Source organism: Parus major, chromosome 6, assembly GCF_001522545.3.
Source record: "Parus major isolate Abel chromosome 6, Parus_major1.1, whole genome shotgun sequence".
Taxonomy (NCBI): Eukaryota; Metazoa; Chordata; class Aves; order Passeriformes; family Paridae; genus Parus; species Parus major.
In genome coordinates, this window is record NC_031775.1 from 31,338,439 (window position 1) to 31,360,906 (window position 22,468).

General features: G+C 41.3%; 1 protein-coding gene across 2 annotated transcripts; it reads left to right on the top strand.

The window, feature by feature from the left end:
* Positions 1 to 656: 656 nt before the first annotated feature.
* Positions 657 to 22,129, top strand: EDRF1 (erythroid differentiation regulatory factor 1). 2 transcript variants are annotated; one of them, XM_015633120.3, is made up of 25 exons: positions 664 to 842; positions 2,148 to 2,356; positions 3,711 to 3,777; positions 4,934 to 5,059; positions 5,538 to 5,662; positions 6,003 to 6,162; positions 7,379 to 7,480; positions 7,749 to 7,870; positions 8,540 to 8,651; positions 9,335 to 9,482; positions 9,554 to 9,662; positions 9,964 to 10,075; positions 10,988 to 11,248; positions 11,578 to 11,649; positions 11,764 to 11,914; positions 13,740 to 13,928; positions 14,964 to 15,164; positions 15,533 to 15,751; positions 16,773 to 16,996; positions 17,378 to 17,536; positions 17,965 to 18,114; positions 18,338 to 18,491; positions 18,774 to 18,889; positions 19,459 to 19,622; positions 21,329 to 22,129. In XM_015633120.3, exons 1-25 carry the CDS (start codon positions 777 to 779, stop codon positions 21,495 to 21,497), a joined length of 3,687 nt encoding a protein of 1,228 aa, XP_015488606.1. In that variant the 5' UTR covers positions 664 to 776; the 3' UTR covers positions 21,498 to 22,129. The 2 variants fall into 2 exon arrangements, with proteins under 2 accessions (XP_015488608.1, XP_015488606.1); XM_015633122.3 differs by lacking the exon at positions 7,379 to 7,480 and having other exon boundaries at positions 657 to 842.
* Positions 22,130 to 22,468: the final 339 nt, after the last annotated feature.

Sequence of the window (22,468 nt, forward strand, 5' to 3'; positions counted from 1 at the left end):
TTAACAGGCAGTCAGCATACGTACTACCTGACCAGCCATGAAGTGTGCTGCCTCTCGTGGTTTAGAGAATGAGGAATACCATCTACAAGAAAAATTATAGATATTTAAAAATCCCATGGGCACTATTTAGGAATTGCTTACATAAGTTATCACAACTTAGCTTTTGTTGAACTCAGTGTACAAGCAGAGGGCAGGACACTGCAATTTTTAATCCTCTCCCATGCTGAGGTACCCCATCACCAAGTTTTCGCTTGTTTCATTAAGTTGCCAGTTATCCAGGAAAGCCAAACAAGCCTGGAGAAAAGGAGGCTGGGGTGGACCTTCTGGCTCAGCTGCCAATGGCCTCAAACTGTGCCAAGGGAGGTCTAGATTGGTGATTAGGGAAAAAATTATTCATGGAAAGGCCAAGAATTGGAAGGGGCTGCCCAGGGGGGCAGTGCAGTCCCATCCCTGGAGGCGTTTAAGGAACGACCAAACGTGACACTCCTTGTTTTGGTGTAATTGCCAAAGTAGGGATCGGATACAGATGAACCACATATTTTTTCCGCCCTCAAAGACTCACTGATCCCGCTGGGCGCGCCACGCCCGCCCCTCACGAAGCCGCCGCCACTCCCTCCCCTCACGGTGCCGCCCTCAGAGCCCGCCCTTCCCGCGCCTTCTCGAAAAGTCTCGCGAGAGGTGGCGGTTCCCGGACGGACGCCCCCGGGAAGCGGCTCCGTTCTCGCCGGCCCTTCCCGGCTCCATTCCCAGCTCCGTTCCCGGACCATTCCCGGGCTATGGAGGAGCCCTGCGGCGCGAGCGCCGCTGCCCCGCTGAGGGGAGACGCCGAGGAGCCCAAGCAGGTGAGCGGCGCTGGGGGGGGGGGGGGGGGGTTCCGTGGTAGGTGAGGTAGCGGGGCTGAGGGGGGGCGGTCGAGTCGTGGCTACAGACACAGCCCCCAGTGGAGTTTTAATTGAAGCGGTGTTTTTGATCCTCTTTCCGGTTTGTCAGGGCCGGAGTGCGGTAGGGAACGCGCTAATTATGATTAAGCGTTAATTGCGAGCAGTGTTGGTGTTGTTATGCCTAAGTACATTGCATTTACGTAAGTGGTGTCCTGTGGAGCTGTTTTTCCCTCGACATGTGTTAGTTCAAAGCTCCTCGCACACGGGTGACAGCTGCGTGTTTTGCTGTGTTTGAAAAGAAATAGGCAGACACGAGGCTTATTTAATTTATGATTATTTGCTAAGGCAGAAGCGTGTTTAGCTCTAATGTGGGTGGTAATGTTGGTGTTAGTGAGCACTTGATGCTAATAAAAACCTACTTTGACAAACTTCAGTGGGAGTCATGTGTTTGTTTTAGCCTTTCTGAGTGATTTTGTGTTGTGTGGGCAACTGACCTTGGAGGCACTTCATTCTAATACCTCAGTGTGCCTAGGTGGACAAGAAGGTCACTGTCCTTCTTGGATCAGCCACATCCTTGGATCGTTCTTGGATCAGCCGCAGTGTGGCCACAGGAGCCGGGCAGTGACTGTCCCCCTGTGCTGGGCACTGCTGAGGTCCAGCCTCAAATCCTGCCATTGGCTCTGGGGCTGGTATGTCAAGAAAGACATTGAGGGGCTGGAGAACTCCTGAGGGAGCTGGAAAGGGGCTTAGCCTGGAGAAAAGGAGGCTCAGGAGAAATTTCTGGCTCTGCAGTGGGGGTCAGGCTCTGCTCCCAGGGAACAGGGACAGGAGGAGAGGGAATGGCCTTAGGCTGGGCCAGGGGAGGCTCAGGTTGGACATCAGGAAGAATTCCTTCATGGAAAAGGTTGTCAAGTTAGGACAACCCACTGTCCTAGGCAGTAGTGGAGTCCCCATCCACAAAGATGTCCAAGACTACATGTTTTCCTCAGTGCTCTGGTCTGGGTGACTGTGTGGTGATCCATCACAGATTTGAGTTGATAATCTTTTCCACCCTAAATGATTCTGTGATAATTCCTAAAGTGAAGTTTATGCTTGACTGGAGTTGGAATTGTGATAACTGGAAAACTATATGTGCTGGGGAAAGGTAAATGAATATAAGATGGGGTTTTGCTCACGTAGTATTAAAAATAAGTTATCACAGAGCAAGCCTGATAGATTTATTTGCCAACACATAGATGGCTAATTTAAATTCTCTGTGGAAACCAGGGGTCGGTGCTGTTCCTTGGAGGCAATGAGGTGAAGAGCAGTGCTGTGGTGAAATACTCCTCAGCCCCTCCTCAAGCAGCCTTTGCTCGTCTGCAGGAGAAAACAGACCTGAAGCTGCCTCCTGCCAACTGGTTACGGGAAAGTGCCAAGCTGGGACCAGCAGGGACAACCATTCTGGGCAACAGCAAAAAAAGTAAACCCTTCTCAAGGTAAATAACAGCAGCCCCTGTTGTTTTCCAGGCCTTCCATAATAATTCTGAATGTGAGCTTGGATTCTATATAATTTAAAGTAGAAAGTATAGGTTTTGCCATAGCAACTACATACTGGTTTGTCTTAACCATTCTCCCTCTAGTTTTTCATCTTTTTGCTTCTATGCTCTGATTTTGTCTCCTTTTTAAGTGATTGATGATGTTGATTATTACTTTGTGTGTATGTTGACACCTTACCTCAGTCAAACTGACTTTTTGTTCTTCCCTGGTTGGCCCAGATCAAACTGGACTGGTTCAGCCAGCCCTTCTGCCTTTGATAGCAGGTGAAAATGGAACATGTGGTTCCCCTTGAAAAACAATTTATAGCTCTTCTGGATCTTTAGAAACTGGACCTGACCAATGGCAAATGAAATTTTATATCGGGATTTGTATTTCCATGACACTATTGGTGAAATGGGGGGGGCACACCCAAGAAACAGTGTTACCTTTCTCTGTGAATGTTTGCTAAATTGTTGAATGAGTTCAGTTCAGAGTGTTCATGAGCAGGAGGCTCAAATCCTGTGCTGAACAAGCACATTCACACCAAGTCAGCCAGTCAGTGAAATTTAACAGTTTGTTCAAGGTCTGTGTTTACATCCTCTTCATCTCTTTTAGGAGCTGTACTTTTTGGAGCAGAGTAACATTTTTTTTCAAGGCTTTATGAATTTTTCATATTTATTTTAGATACTGTGTTTGTCAAATAGAGGCTGGCAGTTCAATCTCTTTCTCAAGTGTCAGTATTAAAAGGCTGATAACGAGAGTATAACTTGCACATCATGTATGCTTTAGATTTTAGTAGTGTCTGGATTTGTTTTAAAGAATGATCTGTACATCGAAATATTCCAACTTAAGTACCTTGTAATTTCTTTAACGAGGGTGGAGGAAGAGACAAGGTGTCTGTTACAACATGTAGGGCAGTTCTGGAAAATGTGAATAAGAGGTAAAATTGAATTACAGCTACTAAAATTAAAGTCTTTAATATGCTTAATGCGTTAAAGAGAAACTCCTTGAACATCTCTTCTTATATTCAGTGTTAAAAAGAACCCTTCATTTTCTCCTATTTTCCTTGATTTCAACAAAACTTTTAGTGTTTTAGAATGTCCTGAAATTAGATCTAAGCTCTTTCAAAGATGTATTTGAAAAACTTGCAGAATATAAAAATGAAATCACTTTGTTACTTTCAGGTCTCATCGGTGATGTTTAGCTGGGTTATTTTTTTTTTAATGAAACCTTTCAAAGATTTAATAGGTATAAAAGTCCAGTCTGTAATGTCACACTGGAACTGTCTTAACTTGTAATATTTTTTTAAAATAGCTTTGGGATGGCCTATGACTTCATTGACTCAGTTGGAAATGATGTGGATGTCGTATCTGATTCAGAGGTATGGATACATCTTAAATTCTCTCATTCAAATTCTTACATTGCATAAACTTTTATTTTAAGATACTGTGATGGCTCCCGGCATCTTTGTGTCCTTTGGGGAAAAGGAGAATTCCCTTAATGAATCACAGATCACCAAGTAAGGGAGTTGTGATCACTGAATAAGAAATGTAGAGAGAAAGTCACATTTCCTCTGGAGTTCTATATATAATCTGCAGGGGAAGTGTGCAGTTTAGTGAATGCAGCACATCAGTCTTGCAAGGTAGTGGTCTTGTGTGTTTGAAATCAGTTATTTTGATTCAAACTGTTACTCTCAAGATGCTTTTTTTTTTTTCTATTCTTATTTAGAAGGGAGAGGTCCCCTCCAACTTCTTTCCTTTAATTTTTGTCAACTCTTTTGGTGCTGCTCTAATATCTGTAGAATTCAGATGAGGCTACTCAGAGGAGGAAACACTCATGTTGATATTTTTCAGATTTGTATTCAGACTTAGATCTCTGTCTGGATTGCTTTGGACACCTGACAAAGAATTGGTATTCCTGCTGTGAAAATAAAGGTTTACAATCCAAATCATCCACTTGCATATTTTTGTCATTTTTGTTGGTACCTGGTCATGGTGATCCAATCAGAGAATGTGTTTTAAGCCATGTGTGTTGTTTCTATTGATGCCTTGGTCTCTTTATCACTGTCATTTGTATTCTCTGCCCTCAACAAATGTATTTCCTTGTGGAATGGTTTTAAAATCCCTAGCACTGTCAGGTTTTATTTGACCATGTATGCTGGGGTAGAATTAATCTTCTTCCCAGTGGCTGGTAAGGGACTGTGTTGGGCTTCTCCTGAGCACAGGTTGATAATACAGAGATGTTCTCATTGTTGCTGAGGAGGGATAACACAGAGCCAAGGCATTTCCTGCTTTCCATGCTGGTAGGGGGGTGGGAGTGCATGGAAAACCGGGAAGGACACAGCCAGGACAGGTGACCCTGACTGACCAAAGGGGGGCTGGGGGAAAAAAGGAATAGGGGATGTTTGGAGTGATGGAGTTTAGACTTGGAGTCTCCCTAAGTCACTGTTACACATGATGGAGCCTTACATTCCTGAGAATTGTCTTCCAGTGCAGCATAATTACATTGGATATTCTCTTTTAATTTTCTTCCACAAGAACATCAAAAAACTCCTGAAGATCCCTTACAGCAAGTCCCATGTGAGCATGGCAGTGCACAGAATTGGGAGGACACTCCTGCTGGATGAGCTGGATATCCAGGAACTCTTCATGAGATCATCTCAGGTGAACCACTTGGTTCTTGGTAACTGTGGCATGTGGGCAAAATGCATTATTTCAGGAACAGAGTAGCAAGGAAATGTCTGGAAATCCCTAAAAATCCTATGTGGTTACCAAAGGTGTTCTGTTCTGTAGCAGTTTACCCACTACATTGATGTCCTGTGTTGATGGTGCTGTAGGGTTAATATTCTGTCTCATTTTTGTGTAATTCAGTATTGCTATACTATTTGATTGATTTTTATAAGCAATATGTATTTCTTACTATGTATCCTCTTGCATATCTGCTTTTCTAATTAAGTCAAATTTTCAGTAAAACCATTACTTTCCTAGAAGCTGTATTTGCAATAAATGACCAGTTCAGGACTCCAGCTCTGAAGTTATTTTCTGGGTTTCTTCTTGTGGTTGAGTATTTGAGCTTATAAGGCACTTATTTTATTTTGCAGATGTTTCTTGACATTATTCTCATATTTCTTCTGTTGCCTAGACAGGGGACTGGACGTGGCTGAAAGAGTTTTATCAAAGGCTGATTGATCAGAAGTGGCAAAGAAAAAAGAAGAGTAAAGAACATTGGTACCAGAAGGCAATACTTTCTAAATTTTTGTATTACAGGTAACCTTTTGTCTGCATGAAACTTGAATTCTGGCACCACTTTTGCTTGGTTTTTCATCTTGGAGTAAATGTTAAAATTCCATTATGGTCTGTCTTATTTACTGCTTTCTTCTTATACAGAAGGAATTGAGGGGTGAGGTCAGGAAATAACATGAAATGTTTTCACAGAAATTGAAGTATTTTACTTTAAAATTGAAATACAAAAGAATAAAATAAACCATGATTTAATTAACTGCACATCAGCCAAGTAATTTGTTGGCAAGGGTGCATCAAACATAACAACTCTAAAAATGGATCTGTTTGCATCTTGTCAGCTAAACTTGTAAATGTTCCCTTGTAGCATTAATGGAGATGGAGCTGCTCAGCCTGTTCCTTCCACTTCCAAGCAGCACCAGGAGGGTCCTGTTGCAGGTGAGAGTGATGAAGCAGGAAGGGCCTCCTGGCCAGCTCCTTTTGAAATGCCTTCCTCGCTATCGGAAGATCCAGGTGCCTCTAACCAGGTTGGTGTGGAGAATGTTTTACATGGCACCACAGTGTTTGTAGAGCCACAGATGTGAAAGGGTTCTCAGAAGTGCTGCTGCAGCTCCTTTGCTGAAAGAGCTGAGCTAAGGCATGAGGAGAACTTGGCAGGAGGTGCAGTTCCAGATTTGCCAGTGGTTCAGAGCTCCAAATTTCACATACTTGTTCTGTCACTGTAATGTTAAATTGCTGTTTATCCCAGCATCTTTGAGAAACAAAGCCTTTGGTGAGAGTAGTCATCAGTGCCTTTATCTGAAAAATCCTGATAATCAGAAGGTGCATTTGGGAGCTTAAAGTTCTGGCCTTCCTTTTTTTTAATCTGTTATTAAAACCCATCTTCTGGTGGTCCTGAATTTATTAGGTGAAGAGGAAAATCAAAATTTCTCAAAAGGAAAAACAGTTAAACTTCTTAAATATAGTTGCCATGAGATTACACAAGTGAAAGGGGAGATGTTTACAGCAGTTATGCAACAAACTATGATTAGTATCAGGCCCTAATTCAGTGTTTCTATTCTGGCTAAACTTATTTATGAAAACTGTTAATTCCTGTGGTTTTTGTGACTAATATTAAACAGGAATTAATTAAATTTTGGAGAGGTAGAAAGATCTGCTGTCTTCAGTCTGCATTAATATAATAATGATGCTAGAGTTGTGTTTGCACAATATTACCAACTGATCTGCCAAATTTAGGGAGTTTCTAACCTACATTGGCCATAAAACTGTAACTGCATGTGTTGTGTTGTGTGGAGAAATACTTCAGTGCTTGAAAGCTTTTAGAAAAATGACTCTTCTACCCTCTTGAGAAACCATTGCTCAATTCAGCAGACTGTTTGTCTGTTGTGCATTTGCACAGTGCCATTTTCTTCAGTTCATAAATAAATCAGCAGGATAGAGGTTTTGCTTCTGGACACTGATAATCTGGTGTTGACCCTGGGTTAACAAGGAGCTCCTGTAAATACTTCCTGGTTTCTTCCCAGAGCCTCTGAGAATATTACAAAATACAACATTTTGGCACTAACTATAGAAAAGAAGCATTCTAGTCCCTGCCTAGAGGTTTTTTTGCAGTTTAATGCAGATATATTTAAAGATGTTGGAAGTAAAGGTTTTTCCCTTACATGTTTTTGTTGTTCGTATCTTTTTAAGTGGCTGACTTGATCTCAGCAGCAGAATCACTCCTTATCCTTGTGCTCTCCACAGGGAAATGTGCCTCTTGAACCCTCATATCTAGTGGGGCATGTGGCCTCAGCCCCCAGAGAACAAAACCTGTCTCCTTTGTTCAATGACGGGGAGAACAGTCAGGTATGCTTTATGTGAGAGCTGAACCCCCAGGTTAAACCAACGCCTCCAAACTGGGCCTAAGCTGGAACCAAGGGCAAACCTCAGTCCCTGTAGAAGTAGCTTTTGTGGCATCTGCAATTTTAAGTTCCCGTGAATGCATTGGGTTCGTCATGTGCTGGCTTTTATTTGCTGCTTTGGCTTCTTGCTGTCTCATAATTCCACAGAATGTCATGGAGAACAGGTGTTATACCACTGATTTACAGGCCAGTTCTGTTTTCTCCTAATGAAGGGACTTAAAAATGACTTTGTTCGTAATATCCTCTGGACCTTTGAAGATATCCACATGTTGGTGGGATCAAATATGCCAATATTTGGAGGTGGGAGATACCCTGCTGTGAGCCTGCGTCTCAGGTGAGCTTAGAAGTTCGTAGATATTATTTATACCAGACTTGTCTGATTTGGTACTCTGCTTCTTAGTCAACTATCTGCATTTTTCGCTATTTTTATAAAAGACAGCAGTAATATTTCTCCTGCCGGGAGTCTGAATTTTGGTAGCTGCTTGTTTGGGCATAAGCACTTAAAATGTTATTGAACAGTGAGACAGAACTATTCCAGTCCCAATTCATTGCCACTCTTCTAGTTCCTGCCTTTACATAGGCAAAGAAGGAGCAAAAACTTGAAGATGATTTGGTGTATTTGTCTTCTCTTTAAGACACATTTAGGAATTAACAGTACCTTGTTCTGCAATGAATTTTGGAAGGTCTGGGAGAAGGCTTGTGCTATAATTAGTTGCAGCTAACTTCTGAAGTACTTATTATTTTGGTGATAATGTGACATCTGAAGCCTGTTAAATGTGGGCAAAAACTCCAAACTGCTGATGGAATGTGAGCATATTCCATTGGAGAGATCAGCACATCTGTTTTGCTATAACTTGGTGATTAATATAACAATTCACAAATAATTGTTTTAGTATTCATCCACTCTCAGGTGACTTAAACCCAAATCCCATTAGTAAACATCCCTAATAATTCCTGAAGGGTAAACAAAGATTTAAACAACACTAGAAATATTTTGTTTTAGGGATAACAACAAGCCAATAAATGTGCTAACAGGGATTGACTATTGGTTGGACAACTTAATATGCAACGTGCCAGAGCTTGTGATGTGCTTTCACGTCAATGGAATTGTTCAGGTAAGTCTGATTTTTTGCATTATGCCTTAAAATAATAATTCATTCTTCATATTCTAAAATTGCCTCAGTTATAACAGATCCTTCACACTGTTCTGAGCAAAGATGACAAAAATCCTGTGTTGCAGAATGGGAAGCATCTTAGGCAGCTTGCAGCAGTCATCTAAAAATAGTGTGTTCTTTCTTCCCCTCCCTTTCTTGCATGCAAGATTCCTTCTTCCCTTGATGTTTGAGTGAAGGCAAGAATATAAAATGTAACAGCAGAAATCAGTTTCATATATCTTGAAATCTGCAGTGTTCCCTTGCCAAGACAGATGCAAGTTTTGAGTGCTTTTTATGCTGTTTTACTGTAGACTGGCTGTGTTTCTGTTCTACCTGGTAGCCTGGAGTTGTTTCCTAGGCTGACTAGGTTTCATTGAAATAACAGATGCTGTACCTTCTTCCCCTTATTTATCCTCATCTTTTGTTCTCCATTCACCATGTTTGTGACAGAAATGGATCCTTCTTAAAGCTTTGACTGAATAGTGTAGTCAAGATGGGCTTGCTTGAAGTAAAGCATAGAAATTGACTCAATTTATCATAATAACAGGTTTTGTTTCTTTAAGCTGTTGATAGAGACACTGATATATTAATTTTGGTGTCATGAAGCCCTCCTAAGCTTGAGTTTTAATTTCTATTCTTTGCAGAAATATGAAATGATCAAGACTGAGGATATTCCCAATTTGGAAAACTCTAATTTTTCTACCAAAGTGATAAAAGATATTGCTCAAAATATCTTATCTTTTCTGAAATCAAATTGCACCAAAGAAGGACACACCTATTGGCTGTTTAAAGGTAAGGTTTAGATCACTTTGAAAGGATTGATGTTAATGTGATGTTGATTAATGAAAGATTTTCCTTTTCAGCAAGTGGGAGTGACATAGTAAAGCTCTATGACCTCACCACGCTTTGTGAAGAGACTGAAGACAAATACCAAAACCCTTTTACAATGCCAGTGGCAATTCTGCTGTACAAGTGAGTTTTTATCATTTTTGTTGCAATACTTAATTCTTGCTGCAGTTCTATTCAGAACACACTGAAAATCATGATCAAATGACAATCATACACAAACTTGCTAAATCTTAGTCCCACTAGATCAAAACATACTTTCCTTTTCACCGTTTCTCCATGTAAATTTCTTTGCTGATAAAGTCTTGTAGACCTATCATGAAGTTTAGAAGATCTACAGTTGTAGAATGTTGTTTAAAGCTTCTTTTTTTTTCTAGTACAAAGAAGTTATGCAGGGATTTCACTGTTTTGTTCAACTTTCTCTTAGAGTTGCTTGCAATATGATGCTGAAGAAAAACCAGAACAAGAAGCACTATGGCACGATCAGAACATTGCTCCTGAATTGTCTGAAGTTGTTGGACAATGGCAGACATCCTCAAGTAAGAATTCAATGTTTTCTTGCACTTGTGTAAATATAAAAGATGCTGTAATCATAATAAATTTGGTAATAAACAGTGTCGTACTTCTTCTTCCCAAAGGAGAGAATTCAAATTTATAAACAAACTTAAAAATTAATTTTATTTTTAAGGAATCCCCATGCTATTTTTTTAATTAGTATTTTTTGCTGCCACTCATTGAAGCACAAGTCTTCTGTCCTGCATTGCATTCACTCTGCTGTTCTTGCTGCCAGAGAGCCCTTTGGGAGAAGATCCTGGATAAAAGGTGTAAAATGTGAATATATGAACATTTTTACTCAGAAAGTGGCAGAAAACTAGGACAAGCCAATGAGAGAAGTTGTTGTCTCCATCCTTTCAGATACTCAAAGCCCAGCTGGACACAGTTCTGAGCAACCTGCCTTGATAAGTGGGTTGGGCTGGAGAGTCTCTAAATGATTTAAGTTGTTTTCAACTGAAAACGAATCCCCAAAAATGTGATGTGAAAAATCCGAATCATATTTAGAATGGATTACAAGAGGAGACGTGGCACACATTAAACTAATAAGAATGTGGATTCTTTCTAGAGTTGTGAAAGGTTTTCAAAATTCCAAATGGAATCTCTTCAATTTATTATTTTTTTTTGCTTGCATAAGATCCTTGTGTTGTTTCCTGTGATCTGCAAGCTGTTACAACAGGCAGTACTTGTTCTCTACCAATTGGTTTTTATTCTCTTCTAAACTTCATCAGCGTGGATCCTTTTCCCTTCCAGGGAATTTGCTCAGGCTGTATTTACAGGTTATCAAACACCTCTTTGCATATCCTCTGTCTTCCTTATCCTAAGATAATTTATATTCTTGCCTCTCAAAAGAAAAATTTAACTTGAGAATGAATCATTTTTTTCTCTTCTTTGCAAAGATTATTGCTTCAGCAAACTACATGTTATCAGAGCTTTTTCAGCTGGATGAACCTAAAAAAGAAGACAGCGCAGACTTCCCTATAAATGGAAATTCTGATGAAAGTTACAGTGAGGAAGAGGAAGAGATGCCAGACAGTGATGAAAATGGTTCTTACAGCAACAGTTCTGATCCCCCAGATGACAATAAAGCAGTGGCAATAATCAAATCTGTTGGGGAGTTGTCAGTACCAGAAAAGTACAAGTCTGTGCATCGAATACGTGTAAGTGACACTGTGGGAGTATTTAAGGGTTAGGGCTTAAAGTTTTTCCTGAATACTTGAGTCCATGGGACAAAAGTGGGTAGTGAAAGTCAGTTCCCTGGTAGTTTTGCCTTCAGGTTAACTGAAGTGGACAAAGAAACACTTCATAAGCTGCTCATAAAATTGGAGCTGTTTGAATTTTATGGTAGAGCAGGCTCCAGGTAGTTTTTTTTCCTTACTATATTCCCCTTTGTCTTGATGTTACCTCTCATTTTCATCTTCTGGCCAGTCATTTTTATATTTCCTGTGTTGACCATTTTTCTCTTCCTCCTGTTCATGCCCCACTGAAGCCCAGCTGTGCATTCCCTGTCTGCCATGGCACAGAGGAGCGCTGCAGGCTGGTGCTCAACCACGTCCTGGAGGTGAGTTCACTGCCAACTTCCTGAGAATGTTTCACCTCCCACCCAATTCTTCATCTGCTCTGTGTTTACTAAATATTGCTCTCAAGGTGAATGAAAAGATTTCTCCCTTTGCAGGGTTTGAAATCTGTTGACAGCAGTGTCAAAAAAGAGGGTGACCTTCCTGCAGCTGACCCCAGCACTCCAATCCCTTTGAAATATGAGGATGAATCCACCAGTGGTGGTCCTGAGTCTCTGGAAAAACAGATGGCCTTATTTCTAGACAAAAGTAAGTTGTATTGTTGTGCAAATAAGACCTTTCCAGTGCCAACACAAACTTCTGCTACTTTATTTTGATTGTCAAGCCAGTGTGTTTAAATCACTAATTACAGCATTGCCTAAGGAAAAGTGCACTGAAGATTAGAGAACAGTCTGTTCCTTTTTAAATATGAAAGGAGAAGCTCATTTGAGATTTTTGCATAGCAAAGAATCTTTTATTAGCCAACACATGATTTTACTGGACCCTATTTAGATGTGGCTTTCAGATGACTTCCATAAGGGCTTGGTATTTCGAGGTTTGGTATGTGGAGCACTGTAAGTTTTGTGGGTTGTTTTAAAAATAGGCTTCATTTCTTTGTGTGTGTGTGTGTGTGTGTGACCTGGATATTTTCTGGAAGAATTTCTCCCTTCTGTTCCTACATTAGGTTTGGTGCTTGAATTGCATAAAAAATGTTAACTAGGATTCTGTTTTCTTTCTTGTACCTCTACAGTTGTGAAAGGAAGCAACAAATAAAAGATGTTTTGTTTGCTTAAATGCTCAAACTCCAGAAGTTTCAGACTACAGTCACTCTATTTTATTTTGTTCTGGAGTGATATAAAAAGTTCCAGGGAAGACTTTTGTTTGAAAGTAGTAGAGTTCTCTGCAGGGCAAGGAGCCCTGTAAGCATAGCCCAGCAAAAAATTCATCTTGCCTACTTTGGCAGTTCTTTATTCTTTCCTTTCTCCTCCCTTCTCCCTTTGAAAAATATCAGAATAAGAATCCAGATCAGTTTTGAGTTATTCACACTCACACAGATTCCTGGATCTGTGCTTGAGTCCATCCCTGAAGTAGCAGCAGTGCTATTTGCTCACTTCTGTTTTCCAGTCCATGGTTTTGTTTTCTGTGATGTGAATTACATATTTTCTTTGCCACATGTACACATTTACATACATATGGAAAAGATAAGTGCTCTAAATCCTGGAATTTTAAACTTTAATAGAACTAGTTGTGAATAGTGTATGGATACAGGGTATGTGCAGTGTGTGTGTCCTTAGCTGGGTGGGGTGTTACTGTTTTAGATTTGGCTTTGTCCTAATAGAACATGTGGTGCTTAAGAATTTATTATATTTATTTATTACATATTTACATACTGTTGTAAGATTGTGGGTTTACAAATCAGGCCTTGTAGGTCCACCTTAAGCAAGAGACTCATTTCTGTATGCAAATACTGTCAGGGCAAAATTCTGTCCCTTAGCAGGGACAGGCCTTAAATCAGGAACAGTGAGCTGTTCTTTCTGGGTCCATAACCACTACAGCATTAAAGAAAAGTTTTATAACCTTATGCAGAGGACATCTTGAAATGACTGTGAGAAAGTGCTTGGTTTTCCCTGTGGGAAGGACCAGGTTATCCAGGTTCCTGTGTGCTGGAGGCTAAACCCACACATGGAAGCTTTCTCACTGAGACTGTTCATGCAGAAACTGAGCATTTATCTCAAGGATTTGGTGGAGAAGATGACAAATTCTGCCTATGGCTTCCTTGGTGTCTTCTATTGCTCCCTGAGGGAGTAGTGTTGGCCTCTGCTCCTGTGTTTCAACAAGGTGTCTGAGGTCAGAGAGGTCACCTTCACTGTCACTGTCCCACTGGATTCCAGCATCCTGCTGCCAGGTGCAGTGCATGGAAAAGTGCCACTTGTTGGGTCTGTTTTGCAGATGATAATGGAGTGGCAGATGAGCTGGCAGAGCTCTGCCTGTGCAGGGCTGTAATCAGGCAATTCCCATCCTGCAGATGGAGTTGTGTCCAACCTCTGGCACGTAAGAGGGGAGATTCACTGATGAGATTCTGTTCCCCTTACAGTGGGCTCCTTCCAGAAGGGGAAGCATTCCAGTCAGTCAGGAATGATTCCTGGATCGTGGCAGTATAAAATGAAACTCCAGCTCATCCTGAAGTCATCCAGAGCTTACTATGTCCTATCTGATGCTGCTATGATCCTGCAGAAGTACGGGCGAGCACTGCGATACATCAAGCTGGCCTTGCAGTGCCATGGTGAGTTCCTTGAATGGATTTGTCACCTGTGCCACTCTCAGGAGATACCTGTCACCACATCAGATACTGCTGTGCATGATATTTCCCTGTGGTGTGCAGTGACAAGTCTGGCAAGCTTGAGTTTAGTTAAACTCGGTTTCCAGCTCAGTATTCAGGGTAGAAGTCTGTAGTGAGGATAACTTCTGTTACTGATCAATAGAAAGACCATCCTATTTTGACAGGATGGGAACTTGAGGGCACATTTGGAGCTCCAAAGCAGTTGAATTTGGGAGTCTGCCCTGGTGCCAAGGCAAAGACAGTCTTCTGTGTTCCAAGTGATGCTGCTGCAAGCTGGTGTTTTTCCCCTGGTTCCCATGTTATTTAAATATATCCTTGACTCTGAGAAATACTAAACCTCTTCAGCAGCTGAGTTGGTTACTCCTCTAAAACAGAATACATCTTGAAGTATTACTGAGGAAAAGGAAAAAAGTAAAATCAAGCTCTTCAGACTAATACTGCCATAATGAGAGGAACTAACTGGGAAAGGCCAGTAACTTAGTTCTAAAGTGTTGCTATTTCCTTACCATAAGGAAAGCTCCTGTCTTAGAGCAAGAGGATGTTCATAAAGCAAGCCCACTTGATCTTAGCACAAATCATCAACAGACCTCTCAACAACTCACAGCACTCTGCAGCTTTCAGTCTTTTATAGACTTTAAACTCTACCTTTTGGAAATTAAGTTTTCAGGCTGTATCTCCCTTGAGTTAATCTGCAGAAAGTTTCCCTTGGTCAAATCTGAGGTTAGCATTTGTAATTACCACAGTGACTGCTCATCTTGGACAGCACAGGGGCTCTTTTTAAACCATCAGCTGTGTAAAGCAACGGTGACTTTAAAATAGATTATTTCTTCTGAGGATAACATGTTGTCACACTTATTCTCTGTATGCAGACAGGTAACATAAAACCCAATTATCTTGTCAGTCTGTGTCAAGCCTTTTCATGTGTAATTCTTCTCTTTCCCCCTCCCTCATCCATATTTTTGGTTTTTTTTCCACCAGATACCTACTGCTGTCTGTGTGGCAGCATGCTGCCCGAGGTGCTGGTGTTCCTGTGTCAGTGCTTAACCCTTTGTGGAGATATCCAATTAATGCTGGCTCAGAATGCTAACAACAGAGCAGCTTACCTCGAAGAATATAATTACCAGACTAAAGAAGATCAGGAGATATTACACAGCCTTCACAGAGAATCCAGGTGCCAAGGTATGATCCTGACACAGAAGTGCCAGACTTTGGATACATGACAGACATAAATAATTCCATTGGGCTTCCTCAAAACCATGCACTAGGAGAACTTCTGGCAGAGGGGTTATTGCACTTCACTTCTGTTTTTTCTTTCTTTTCTTTCTGTTTTTCTTCAGAGGAGGCTCATCCTGCCTGTCATACAGAAGGGGGTTGTCAAGGTATTGTATGACATGGCCTGAAGCTGTGAAACAACTAAAGGCAATAACTGTTTCAGTAATAAATAAAATCTACCTGACATGAGTCCTGTACTTTCTCTGGGTGTTTTTCTCTAGACTTAAATTAGAGAAATACTGTTTGACACAAAGGCTTTGCATTTTGTTTTCCAGTGTTTGCCTGGGCTACAGATTTATCTACAGACTTGGAATACCAGCTTTCTGTCAGCTGTAAATGCTATGAAGCAGCTTATGAAATCCTACTCTTCAGTAACTTAAAAAGCCAAAACCCAGAGCAGCACATCCAGGTTCTCAAGAGGATGGGCAATATCAGGAATGAGATTGGAGTGTTCTACATGAACCAGGCAGCTGCAGTGCAGACTGAGAGAGTGGGCAAGTATCCTTTTCCCATTCCTCACCATTTCATGGAGCTATAGCAGTGATCAAGTTCACTAAATGTATGAAAAATCTATTTTTGATTATAAAGAGGACATAAATGACTTTGTAGGTTTTTTTTTTAATGTCCACTGTGGTTATTTGTTTACAATAGATCCCTGTGGCTTGTACACTGTAGTTAATTGAGCCTAAACTGAATGATGGAATATATAGTTTGGAGAAATTCCTTCAAAATGTGTAGAATGCTTTCAAAAAACAACTTCAAACTCTGTTGTGAAAGGGACAGAATATTGCGTTCTTGGTGGTTTAGCCCAGCATGAAAAAGCAGTAGCTTGAAACATAAGAATCCCTCGGGTTTATTTTTGGTGGGCTTTTTTTGAGGAAAAGCTTTTTAGGGTGAAGTGTTCAGTGGGGTTTTGTTTTTGAAAATAAACCCAATATTGTCTGGGAGTAAGATTTCTCTTAAGTAGAGCAAGTGAGGTGCTGGTAGTTCAGTGTAAACAGGGTAAACATTTCCCAAATGCCAGCTGTTTCCTGTGACCTTTACCAAAGTATTCGTTGATGAATTTTGGCTTGGACTTTTCAATTCTCTGATTTGTGATCATCTCTTGAGTTTTTGTGGAGGTTACTTAGTTGAAATTAAAGCTTAAAATACTGAATTTTAGTTGTCTGTAAAAGTCACATTTTATTTGCTTCATACTGAGAATTTATAGAAGTAACTGCAATCTCCTGAATTATTACTGTGGAAGCAATCTCTGGTGCATCCTGTTAACTTCCTCGTGTTCTGTGTGTCCTATCATTGGAATTCTTTTGGAAGTATAGTAAGTGTAATAGTGCACTTCAGGTATTAAACCCTCAGCCACATGGAAATCTTAGGAGTGTTTTCTGTGAATTGGGTCTTCAGAATCATTTTACCACCCTTAAAGTCTAAGAGATGGTTTATAAGGGAGACAAAATGGAAGGGTTTGTTCAGGACTTGTGAGGAATTTGAGTTTCTAAGCCTTGTGCTTCATCCTAGTGAGTAAAAACGTCTCGACAACAGAGCAGCAGCTCTGGAAGAAAAGTTTCTCCTGCTTTGAAGAAGGAATTCAGAATTTTGAGTCCATTGATGATGCCACCAATGCTGCCCTTCTGCTGTGCAACACGGGGAGGCTGATGAGGATCTGTGCCCAGGCCCACTGTGCAGCTGAAGGGGACTTCAAAAGGGAGTTTTCCCCAGAAGAGGCCCTTTATTACAATAAGGTAACACCTCCCTGGTTTAAGCAGGGCTCAGACCCCAAAATGCCTTTTACTGTCAGGTATTTGTGAGTACTTTGGTAAATATGTTTACATTTGGGTGGAATAATCTGGGATAGCTCTCCTGCTTCTGTGCTATCCTAATCCCTGCTGTGTGGGCTTCGGTGGTGATGTTGAGCTTTGATTGCTGTGACATTCCGATGCTGATATTTAACATAGTACAGTACCACACACAAGGGAGAAGAATTGCATGGTCAGGATTAAAGTGATTATCAAATGGGAAATACTGAAGAAGGCTCAGGGAGATATTTTGAGTAAAGGGAAATTGATTTCTGGTTGCTAGAAATGCAGGCAGTAACTATGTGTGCGTGATTTTGTCATTTTTAGGCTATTGACTACTACCTGAAGGCACTGAGGTCTCTGGGGAAGAGGGATGTGCATCCAGCTGTTTGGGATTCTGTGAACTGGGAGCTGTCTACGACATATTTCACCATGGCAACTCTGCAGCAGGACTATGCTCCCTTATCCAGAAAGGCTCAGGAACAGGTAACAGAGGGCATTCATTGTGTGTGAAAATATGCATTGTTGGCATCCTGGAAAACTGAACAGGGAGCAAAATTGCTATTGGAATTGTTGAATCCATACAGTGGCTTGCGTTGGAAAATACCTTAAAGCCCATCTTTGGTCCAGCCCTGCCATGGCCAGGGACACCTTCCCCTGTCCCAGCTGCTCCAGCCCCAATGTCCAGCCTGGCCTTGGGCCCTTCCCAGGGATCCAGGGGCAGCCCAGCTGCTCTGGACACCTCTGCCAGGGCCTGCCCACCCTGCCAGGAACAATTCCTGCCCAATATCTACTCTAAATCTCCCTTCCTTCAGCTTAAGGCTGTTTCCCCTTTGTCCTACACTACATGCCCTTGAGAAAAACCCTTCTTCAGGGATTATTTTTTTTTTAATTTGTGTTTATTTATGTTGCAGATAGAGAAAGAAGTCAGTGAAGCCATGATGAAGTCCTTGAAGTACTGTGATGTTGATACAGTGTCTGAACGACAGCCCCTGTGCCAGTACCGAGCTGCCACCATCCACCACAGGCTGGCTTCCATGTACCACAGCTGCCTCAGGAACCAGGTATTGCTCCAGACTCCTGGATTTTCAAAATTCCATCCTTAACATGTTCAATATGTGTGGAGCTGCTATTTATCCTTCTACCTGTATCTGAGAGAGATTTATTTCAATTACTTAACCAAAGAAATGAGGGCTGTTTCCTAACCCTCTCCAAGTAAACCTTTCCAATGGTTCCTCTGAGCATCCAGAGAAGGGGGATTTACTGTGTGCCCTCTTGTGAGTGCAGGTTGGTGATGAACACCTGAGGAAGCAGCACCGTGTCCTTGCTGATCTCCACTACAGCAAAGCTGTGCGACTCTTCCAGCTCCTGAAGGATGCACCCTGTGAGTTCCTGCGTGTGCAGCTGGAGAGAGTGGCCTTTGCAGAGTTCCAAATGGCCAGTAAGTGTAGCTCTGGCTTTAAACAGCTTTCCAAACCACCACTACCTACTTAGTTTCATTTTTAGATAACTAAATTTATATGAGAGCAGGAGCAATCTGCTGCTCAGAATAGAATAGAATTTTCCTCAAGAGAGGAGACGAGGCACTTTTATCTTGCTGGTTTTCAGCTTACTAGGGCAGTATGTGCTTTCTTCCTGATTCTTGAAGTCTTTGGATGGAAGAAAGAAAATAGTCTGTAACATAAGCATTTTGTCCTTCATTTTTATGTTTGTTTTTTTTTAGGTCAGAACAGCAGTGCTGGGAAATTAAAGACTCTGTCTGGGGCCCTTGATATAATGACCAAAACCAAGGGTGCATTTCAGCTCATCAGGAAGGAACTTGTGGCAGAAACTGAACAGGTAAAGGAACTTCAAGTGGTGTGATACCTGCTCCCTTCTGGCTTGTGCCTTCACAAAAGAATGGTCATTTGGTAGTTAAAATATTCCTTGGTTACTTTTCCATAGAGCCAGTGGCTTAAAGAGTGTGGACAGAGTTAGATCTATTGCAGTTCTCACCGTGGAAGTGGATAAGAAAAATCTCTTTAGAACATAATCCAGAGATGGATTAAAACATTTTTGTACAGATGTGGACTGCCTGTGTGTGTGAATGGGTTTCTTCTCATACAACTCTGCTGTCCCTTAGAAGTCTTCTCTAAGAACTTCAGAATCTGTGTGTATAGTTCTCTCTCTCTGGTAGATTTAATATTTAAACATTCAAACGTGCAGGGCTGTCTGTAGCCAGTGTGAATTATGTTCCTGATGCCTCAGTCAAGAATTACTTGCAGAATGTGCTGATGTGTGTGTCCCTTGCTGGCAGTTTGGATAACACATGTAAAAGTCAGCTCACCTGCAAGAGGGGGTTTTAAATCACTCCCTGTATTTCCAAAGTGGAATTCAGTCAAATTGTTTGGGTTGTTTCTCTCCTGTAGATCAGCGAGGATAAAAGTCCTGCTGAGAGCGTGTCAGTGAACGATTCCTCTGCAGGCCTTAACAAAGAGGAAGTCTTGAAACTGCTTGGGATTTTTGAGTCCAGGATGTCTTTCCTTCTCCTCCAGTCTATTAAATTGTTAACTTCAAGCAAAAAAAAGGTTGGGTAAGTTGAAGCTTGATGTCCTTTATCCTGACTGACATGGGATTGGTGTGTGACAGAGCAGAGTTCCTGGGGGAGAAGCTGCTAGATGCTGCTGATCTCTTGATGCATCTTGCTGATCAAATGTCAGTGGAGTTTGGCAAGCAGAACACTTGAGAAGAAATTCAGGCATATCAGTAATGCTGCAAAGAGAGGGATGGGTATGGGGGAGATGTGCCTTGGTGTCAGAGAATTTACGAATTCCTAATGGAGTCTTCTGTCCTGCTGCTGGGACTCAGGAGAAACCTGACTTCTTTTTGTGCTGACTTTGAAGAGATGTTGAGTTTTGGTGGGACAGCAAATTCCTTCCCCCACTCCTTCTGTTGCTTTGATCTGAATATATGTGGTGTTTCTTTTGGGACCCAGAAAATACCTTTTCCTCCCTCAGCAGCAAGTGTGTGATTGCAGGAGCTGTTACATAAAGTGAAGTTCTGAAAATGTAGCATTAGTTTTAGAGGATTCTTTAAGGATTGGAAGTTGGGTTAATAATTTTGGGGATTGAAGTACTTGCTTGATGGGAGAGCTGTTTTGCTAAAAGTAAACTGTGAAATGAGTTCATTGTGCCCAGGAAGTTGTCTGCTGATAGTGTAGGACTGGTAAATAAAAAACGTGAGAACACAAGCCTGGGTGTGTTTTCAGCTGCTTTTCAGGCAGTGTTAGGAGCTTTCACCTCCTAAAAAAGAGCTTCCACAAGGTGGCAATCTGAATATGTGAAACACAGAGTATTTTTACAGGATAACTTACGTTACCAAGCAGATATCACAGCTAACTGAGTAAATGGGTTTCGTTCTGTTGTCTCATAACATGAGCAGCTCCTCATTTTTTGTTTTGGAGGGTTTTTTACCCCCACATTTACCTTGACATCATCTTGAGGTTTTGCACTGAAGATTCCACACAGGGAACCTGTTACAGTTTGAATGCTGTGAAATGGGACTCTTAAATCTGCTCAACTCTTTGAAACTCTGAGGCCTTGAAACTACCTTTGATTTAATCTTTCTTGTGCCTTCTGTACATCCTGTGTGCATTTCCTCCCTTCTGCTCTGTAGAGGAGAAGTTCTGCATTCTGCTTTAATAATGGGGTGAAAAGAGAGGAAATTGGAGCTCAAATGCTGCTTCAGGGTCTCAGGTGCACTTTGGCAAAAACCAGGAGAACATGTAGGAAAATTAGTGTTGCCAAACTTGCAGCCTGGCAGTCAAAATGGATGACATGAGTTTTACCTTCCCAAAGTGGAATCATGAGCAGAACAGAACTTGGCTGTGCAAATCAGAGGGGGAAAGTAATTGAAAGTAATACTTTGTTCTGGGAATAGTTGTAACTTATCCCAGAAATACTTTGCATTTCAGTGGCTTTTTATTGACTACCTGTTCTGTTTAATAAATGAACCTGATTCCTGCCAAGTGCATGATAAATTTAATTTGCTCCAACATTTCTCAGTCATTCCTGAAGCACTTGCAATTAACCTGACTGCTGCTTGTACATTTTATATTATGTTTATATTTTATGTTCCTGCCTGCAGTATAAACAGAATGCTCTGACTGCAGTGCAAGGCATGGTGGGGGCTGAGCATATTCCCAGGGATACTCATCAGCATTATTTAATAACGCTCTTGATAATTTGCAGAATGAGAATTGGTCAGGTTAAGAGTTGGGATTCTCTGCTCTCTTTGTAGGGGCAGCAATGAGGAAGAAGCAGCTCTGAAAACAAACAAGCAGGTTTATTCCCTGCTGCTTCGTGCCACTGCCAACAAGGGAATGTCGCTGCTGGAGCGCACGGAGCTCATGCTGAGTTTGCTGGAGCAGCTGGCTCCGAGGAGCGAAGGCAGCCCTGGGGTGCAGTGAGGGCAGCACTGCAGAGCTGCAGCACCAGTGCCTTGCTGGGAGCACTGGGGGTGTTCCCATGGGATGTTTGTGTTTATTGAGGGGGAGTTCTCACTACTGTTGTTCCATTGGAACCTGGGAAAGCACAGGGATTCCTTTTTATCCCCACAAAGCTCTCCTTGTTCAGCTCTCAGCGTTTCTTTGTTTGAAATGCCAGCTTGGAGTTCTGGAGATAAAAATGAAACTTTTGCACCATGGAGAAATTCCTGATTTTTCTGTTGCAGTGAAGTCCATGTTTTGCATAAAGATGTAACCTCACAGCTGCTCTGGTTTGGTATTTAATATAATGTGTTTTGTAAGCAGAGCTGCACTAGAACATTTCCACTCCTAAAGGCAGCCCAAGGTATACCAGGAGATTTCTGTGGAATATGTGGATGCACTTCTTAATCCCAGGGAGAATCCTGCACAAAAACCTGTGCCTTTCTAGCTTTGATGTGACTCTTACAGTTTATCAGCCATCTCTGGGAGTTTTGGAAAGTGAATGGTTTCAGCCGTGTTGGAATTGATCAAGAATAGTATTATCTTTTTCAAACTTGAAACTGTGAATAAACAAGAGGATATTTTTAAATAAAAATTTATTTATTAAATATAAACACATCAGTCTGCCTCATTTTTCTTGGTTATGACCCTCCTCAGAGCAGCAAACTGCTCAACAGAATTAAAAGTATTTGAAAGACAGAAAAAATATCTGTAAACTCGAATCTAACACTGATTGGGGTCTTACCCTCTCAGTATGTGATGACACTGTTTTTTTGCTAATATGTATTATTTGAAGATAAAATTTTCCAGAATTTAACATCTGATGTCCTGATGTTCTTCTGCAAATCAATATGGTTCATTATTGCATAAAAACAATATAAACCACTTTATGGAAAGCTAGAAATGGGTTTTACATGCAGTCATATGGAACTAGATGACCTTTTTAAGGTCCC

What these genes read in the sequence shown, in the direction of transcription:
- EDRF1 (XM_015633120.3), top strand. Translation starts at nt 777, where the DNA reads ATGGAGGAGCCCTGCGGCGCGAGCGCCGCTGCCCCGCTGAGGGGAGAC. An exon ending in AAAAGTAAACCCTTCTCAAG is followed by an intron (nt 2,357 to 3,710) that starts GTAAATAACAGC and finishes TTTTTAAAATAG; the next exon opens with CTTTGGGATGGCCTATGACT. An exon ending in TCTAAATTTTTGTATTACAG is followed by an intron (nt 5,663 to 6,002) that starts GTAACCTTTTGT and finishes GTTCCCTTGTAG; the next exon opens with CATTAATGGAGATGGAGCTG.